Raw genomic sequence first — 7355 nt, 5'->3', positions numbered from 1 at the left:
GCTCTCAAATGTGAACCTGTAAAAGTTAGTGAGGGTTTTTGGTGACAAGCCACTTTTTTTCAGCCTCCTGAGGTTGGAGAAGCGCTGTTGCGCCTTCTTCACCACACTGTCTGTGTGCATGGACCATTTCAGTTATTTAGAAGATAAAAGGTATTCACGTCTCTAGTCATGTCATCCAATAATATATTCTGGGGTCTAATAAATGCATTGTTCAGCTTTGTTTTTTTTGTTTTTTAACTCTGTCATATATATTATATATATACCACCTAATATAATTCAAACTCAATACCTCTTACACCAGCGCACATGAATGAGAATAATAGTATAATAGCGGGATTTAGTCAGTCGAGGGGCGTGGCTTGATCTACTGTCCTGCGGTGTCATCCAAAACGCTGCAGCTTCCAGGTTGTTGATACATTTTCCGCACATTAAGTAGTAAGTAGCCTATTAGTTAGTGTGAACGTTGACAATCATCATCTTGACATGAAATAGTTAATCTTGACATTAACTATTTCATAAAAATGTTGTGCACTATACCAGGAGTGGGGTTCGAACCCACGCGGACATATGTCCATTGGATCTTAAGTCCAACGCCTTAACCACTCGGCCATCCTGGTTGGCGTAAAGTAGTGTCAAAATAACACGTTATATATATTATATTGCAAAATGTTATYGTTTTGTTTTATGTTCTGTTAACTCGCAACAATGTAACAATCCGTCGTAACAACAACAATCGACGCTATCACGTCTACGCTGCGGCTACCACTGTGATCATCAAAGCTACTCTGACATTCCATTATTGTAACAATGTTGCAAGTCAACTGTCAATTTGATTGACCATAAGGGTAGCTTACTTTGTAGCCTGACATTTATGTTGACAAAAATGATTGACAGTCGSAGCCAATAAAACGTTTGACAATGTGTTCTATCAAACTAATACAGTCAATTATACAGTCACTTGAATGATGCAGTTTGTGTTATTTTCCCTTGATCTAAAGTCAACATACAGGAAATTACTTCATTGGTGAGAACTATGTGACTAGCCTACCAAGGAGTTAGGTCGTCTACCCGTAGCCTAGCCCTAGCCTATTTAAACGGGGTTCTACACAGAGTATGTCCATAAAAAAAACACAGGTTTCAGCAGCATTGTATGTATTGCTTCAGTTCACGTTCTAAAACACCAGGCACACATTGAATGCTATATATTATATACTGTAGCCCCTATACTGATATACTGTACCCACAGACTAGTGTAATTATTACTATATAGTTTACACATACAATCCTTGTACGTCTACACAGGGCCATTGCATATCTATGGGTAAGGGGCAGTGGTTGATTTGGGTGATTGTCACAGAGATAGGCCTGCCCCACTTGCTGGTGGGGTTATGGAACACAGATGTTAAAAATTGTCACTGCGATCTGCGGAGGATTCTATTACTCCGTTATTAACTCATTCTGGACACYGTAAAAATAGCAATGGCCTTCAGAAAGTATCATATCCCTTGGCTTATTCCATATTTGGTTGTGTTACGGCCGGATTTACTTCTTTTTTATCTCACCCCTCTACACACAATATAAGTGAAAACATGTTTGTAGAAATGTTTGCTAATTTATTGAAAATGAAGTATCTAATTTACATAAGTGTTTACTWACCTTTGCTGACAATCAAAATTGAGGTGTCACTACAACTTGATTGGAATCCACCTGTGGCCATGTTTTAGAAAGAAACACACCTGTCTATATATGGTCCTACAGTTGACAGTGCATGTCAGAGCAGAAACTATATCATGAAGTCCAAGGAACTGTCTGTAGATCTCTGAGATAGAATTGTGATGAGGCATATATCTGGGGGAGGGTAGAAAACTATTTCTAGTGTTGAAAGTTACCAAGAGCACATTGGTCTCCATCACTGGTAAATTGACACAATATGGAACTACCCAGATTCTACCATAGCTGGCCGTCCAATCAAACTGGGCAAGAAGGCCACAAGAAAAGCACCTGGAGTTTGCAAAAAGTCACGTGAAAGACAGATCTTAAGGATAAATATTGTGGTCTGATGAGACAAACATTGTACTCTTTGCCCTGAATGCAAAGCACTATGTCTGGAGAAAACCAGGCACAGCTCATCACCCATCTAACACCACCCCTACTGTGAAGCATGGTGGTGGCAGCATCATGCTATGGGAATACTTTTCAGCAGCAGGGACTGGGAGACTGGTAAGGATAGAGGGAACAATGAATAGAGCCAAATACAAATCCTTGATGAGAACCTGCTTCTGAGTGCAAATGACCTTAGACTGGTGAAAAGATTTACATTCCAACAGGACAATAACCCTAAGCACACAGCCAAAGCAATGCTGGAATGGCATCAGATCAAGAATGTGAGTCCTTGAGTGGCCCAGCCAAAACCCAGACTTGAATCCCATTAAACATCCTTGGAAAGACTTGCTGGTCACCACCGCCGGATACTACGGGATTTTGGCAGTGAGGCCCTTTATCTACTTCCCCATAGTCAGATGAACTTGTGCAGACCATTTCTATGTCTGTGTCCAGTATGAAGGAAGTTAGTAGTTTTGCAAGCCAACGCTAACTAGCATTAACRCAGTGAGTAAGTCTATGGKTATCTGCTAGCATGCTAGGAAGAAAATCCTCAAATCCAGATGTGCAAGACAACTCAAAGCTGTAATCGCTGTCAAAGGTGCTTCTACAAAGTATTGACTCAAGGGTGTGAATACTTATGTTAGAGATATTTCTGCATTCAATATAATACATTAAGAGGCATATTCTTGTTTCCTCAATGTAAAATACAGTTGAGTCATTGAGGTTGCRGTCAGTTGTCTCAAATTCTAAGAAAGGAACTGAAATGTAACAATAAAACAAATGTAAGGGCCATTATACAGCATTTATTATTTATTTAAAAATGAAAAATATCCTCTCATAAAAYATAAATAACTTGTAAAATCCAACATTCAATACAGTTGAAAGTTATAGGACATCTAAGTGGGAGCAACAAGCATTGGAACTGCACTCTATTTGAACTGAAAGCCTGTAGCGTCATATAGCTTTTTCCAACAGAGACATTGAACACCCCATCACACTATTCATTTGCATGTTAGCGTCTGCGGTTTGACATCAAGATACTGGGTCTTTTCTCCTAACACCAGCTAGGCAAGGGCGTTAATATAAACTGTGTCTTCTACAGTGAGAGGAAGCAAAGGCTGCATGACATACAAAATGTCACATTCAAACTGTATAAATATATATTTTTTTAAATACACACTGAGTACATAAAACATTAGGAACAATAGCCTAATATTTAGTTGCACCCCTTTTGCCCGAAGAACAGCCTTCAAGTCAATCGGGGCATGGACTCTACAAGGTGTCGAAAGCATTCCACAGGTATGCTGGCCCATGTTGACTCCAATGCTGCCCACAGTTGTGTCAAGTTGGCTGGAAAGGGTTCATGTCCTTTGGGTGGTTGACTAKTGTTGATACACATGTGAAAAACCCAGCAGCGTTGCAGTTCTTGGCACACAAACCGGTGCACCTGGCACCTACTACCATACCCTGTTCAAAGGCACTTACATMTTTTGTCTTGCCCCAATCACCCTCTGAATGGCACACATACACAATCCATGTCTCAAGGCTTCTTTAACCTGTCTCCTTCCCTTCATCTACACTGATTGACGTGGATAACAAGTGACATCAATAATCTTTTGTACAATCAGTGTATGAAACAAATATACTGTACATCTGAAAATCTTCAGCATCAAGTACATACGTTGGTTGTGTAAACAAGTACATTTTCATGGCCATGAAAACACTTGATAGGAAAAGGCAGCCTACACTTAGGGGGGGGRRAAAGGTGCCATCTTGAACCTAAAAGCGTTCTTCGGCTGTACCCATTGGAGAACCCTTTGAAGAAACCTTTTTCTAAGAGTGACTTGAAATACAACACTGATGTCTCCATCAGTCTCACTTGTTGCAGCAAGGGAAACAACAACAGAACATTCTCCTACAGAGGCTCTTCTTCTTGTACGTCACACACCTCTTGATCTGAACCTGGGCCTTGCCCACAAAGTCTGTAGTGGCAGCCACGTTGGCCTCTATGTTGTCCACCATGGCCCCCTGTTCYTCCACCAGCAGAGCCATCTGAAAGAACAGCTCATGGATGTCCTTGATTCGACTCTCCAGCTCCAACAGTTCCTTGTGCCGCTTCTCGATCTCTGTGAGCGCCGAGCGTGCCGTCCGCCCGTCCGTCAGGAGGTTGTCAGAGAACACATTCCACTTCCCCGTCTCGACCATCTCCTCGATCTGTTCGCCGGTCACCTCCTTGCCCATGATCTCTGCCTGGCGCTGGATCCGGGTCTTGCAGTTCTCCCTCTGGCTCATCTCTGCTTGGTTGTACTCAGACATGGCCTCGTGGAAGGCCCCGGTGAGAGAAACATACTGAGAACGAACCATGCGGACCAGGGCAGAATTGGCCCCGTCCTCTTCTTCCAGCTGTTTGTGCTGCATGCCGATCTTCTCCAGCCGTCTGTAGATGCCCTCCCCCCGGGTCTTGATGCCCCTGGCCAGGGTGTTGGAGTCTCGTTTGATGGAGCTGATCCGCCGGACAGAGGTGAGGAATCGGCTGTTTTGCTTGCCCAGACGCTTCACTTCCATCCGGAGCAGAGCAATCTCCTTCCTCATGGACTGGGCTTCTGTGAAGATGCTGKCCATCCGATCTTCGCTTTCAAACACCACTGACTGCTGCTCCAGCTCTCCCTCATCATCGCTGCCCTGACCCCTTTCATCCGTGTCTGGAGGAGTGGGGGCCACCCCCTGCAGGTCAACTAGTCTGTCTCTCATACTACCTGGAATGGGAGGAAAAGGTTTGAGGTTTACTGCATGTTCAGTAGGTCATCTCCAAATCACCATCCTATTTATATTGTTGTGCAAAATCCTACACCAGCAATAAAGTTAATTCTTCATGGTTATACAAGAAACTTTAAGAAAAGTTGATATTTTGTTTCCTCAAAAAGCTAGCTACATAAACTAAGTGTAGTACATTTCTGATTTAAACAGAGAAAACAAGGACGCAATTAACACAATTCTACAAGAGGAAATTAAGTGGCACCTATTGAGGATCTCATCCCTAAACCAATAGAACACTGTGAACATACACTGGGCGGTGGTGACTTCCTAGTACACACAGACATATACATCAGTTAGTATTATATTACAGGCCAATGACTCACAGGATATCTATAACAAAAAAAGTTACGATTTTCACAACAATTTGATCACTGAAAGACATGGATGAGCAAATGTGTGGCGTTTCTTTACCTCCCTTTAACCCTTTACAGGCATTTAATTATAGGCGTAGGTTATTMCTAATCAGCTCTCTATAACATAGTTCAAGTTGCTACATGTGTTTTACTGTTACAGTACAACAGAGAATGCAAAATTACTGTCAGCAGTTTCTTTAAAATGTAAAGTTTGTTTGTGCCTAAACAGAACAATATAGCAAAATTGTCTGGCCAAAGCACATGTGAAGGTAACCTAGACACGAATATTGGCGACATTATTTATTGCAACAGAGAGCAACACATTACATTTATGGAATAATTAACATTCAAATTAAATATAGCTGCCCACAATTTCACTTGCTCACAACAACCGAAACTCAACTCGCTGAGCAAAACGCATCTCATCACAAACGTTCGTACTTCTACGATAACATAACAACAGGACTGAATCATCTTAAAACTTAATCAGAAAAAAACGTTACCTGATATCTCCTCCGTAGACTTCCCTATAAGAACAAAAGCATTCAAACAGAACAGAAAAAAGCTCGGAGAATCATTTCCCCTTTATGCTTTGTGTTGTCATCTAGCTGCGTCTGCCAGGAACCAGCCCACTACCTAATTTATGGGGTATATTCATTAGGGAAAACTGTAGAAAACCGTAGCAAAACGTTTCTTATTGGACATATTCCGGTAGCTGCCTCCCTRTTTGGTTCCGTTTGATTCCTAGTAAATGCATCCCTGTGAGGGAGTTCCCCACCGCTGCTTATTCATGACAACAGTAGCAGGTGTAACAAGCAGAAGAGCATGATCACGTCTTCATATTGAAAACTCTCGAAACATTATTGACATTAGTCACTTCATCTTGTGGTTGTTTTATGTCACCGGAAACAGCTTGTTGTTTYTGTACTTTATACCGCTCATATATTTAAATGATATTGGTGGAACAAACTCTGCGCTATAGGTAGTGCGTGCGCCGTTGCGCATTTTCAATGAAGGTAGKCCTACTATTCCTACGCACCACGKTRTGATTTCCARASCCAGTCACTGAATTATTTCWGTTTGTTTCCAATAAATGCTTGTTCTATGGGTAGATATCTTGAGACAGATCATGAGTTGATATTTGATGCTTCGGAATGGTTCAGCATGTTGTTTATGTGTACCTGGCCTTATTTGTAGACCTATAGTACCTCCCAGTCCCATTGCAGACAGTGCAAAGCTGTTTTTAAGTGTTCTTTCTTAAATAAATGTATAATTTACGTTCAAATCAAGATACTCAATGTATCACATACACAATGTATCAGATATACAATCATTTGTAACATGGAAAGCAGCCACAGAACAGTTTATTTATGGGATTGTTCTTGTCATGTCTCTTGGCTTTGTCCATTTGAACCCTGACATCCTCGATATTTGCCTCTRTCTTTTGTACGTTGGTCTCMATGTTGCTGAGCACCRCTCCCTGTYCCTCTGTCAGAATAGGCACATTCAGAAAAAACTCCTAAACCCCCTGGTTTCCAGGTCCAGCAGCTCTTTGTGTCTACTAGTGATCTGCGTCAGCGCCGACTGGGCCGTCTTCCCATCAGCCAGGGCATTGAAGATAGTCAATATTCATCCGYCTCTGGATCAGTCTCTTACAGTTCTCCCTGCGCACCAGCTCCGTCTCGTTGTAGCTGCACATCACCTCCCTGAAGGTGGTGCTCAGGTTGGTGTACTGTTTCTGGGCAATGTGTACCACGTGGTCAGTGCTACCTCGCTGAACCTCCAGCTCCCTGTTCATCCTGTGTAGCCTCTAAGAAGGCCTCTCCTCTGGCCTTGATGTCTGCTGCAATGCCGTTGGCGTCCCGGATCACATCACTGGTGTCGTCCGACAATGTGTTGTTCAAAACGTGGTAGTTCTGGTCCGGGAGCTGGGCACGGTCGTCCTGGATCTGTTGGATCTCCTGTCAGACATGCTGGGTCTCCAGGAGCATGCTTTTCATGTTGTGGTCAGGGGTCACTGCTGCCTGGTCGCTGCCCGTTTGGGCAGACAGGTTGTCCAGGTCCACAGTGCTGAAGGTCTTG

The 7355-nt window shown here is 42.7% G+C and overlaps 1 protein-coding gene and 1 non-coding gene across 2 annotated transcripts; both read right to left on the bottom strand.

The window, feature by feature from the left end:
• Window positions 1-534: 534 nt before the first annotated feature.
• On the bottom strand, window positions 535-617 carry trnal-uaa (transfer RNA leucine (anticodon UAA)). Its single transcript has one exon. It is a non-coding gene; the product is annotated as a tRNA-Leu (tRNA).
• Window positions 618-2890: 2273 nt separating this feature from the next.
• On the bottom strand, window positions 2891-5929 carry LOC111963528 (syntaxin-11-like). The gene is made up of 2 exons (XM_023987042.3): window positions 5777-5929; window positions 2891-4859 (listed from the first exon to the last, which is right to left on the bottom strand). Exon 2 carries the CDS (start codon window positions 4852-4854, stop codon window positions 3979-3981), a length of 876 nt encoding a protein of 291 aa, XP_023842810.1. The 5' UTR covers window positions 4855-4859; window positions 5777-5929; the 3' UTR covers window positions 2891-3978.
• Window positions 5930-7355: the final 1426 nt, after the last annotated feature.

This window comes from Salvelinus sp. IW2-2015, linkage group LG4q.2 (assembly GCF_002910315.2).
Source record: "Salvelinus sp. IW2-2015 linkage group LG4q.2, ASM291031v2, whole genome shotgun sequence".
NCBI classification, from domain to species: Eukaryota; Metazoa; Chordata; class Actinopteri; order Salmoniformes; family Salmonidae; genus Salvelinus; species Salvelinus sp. IW2-2015.
Note: the sequence above shows the minus strand (reverse complement) of the source record. Positions and strands in the feature narration are given on the sequence as shown.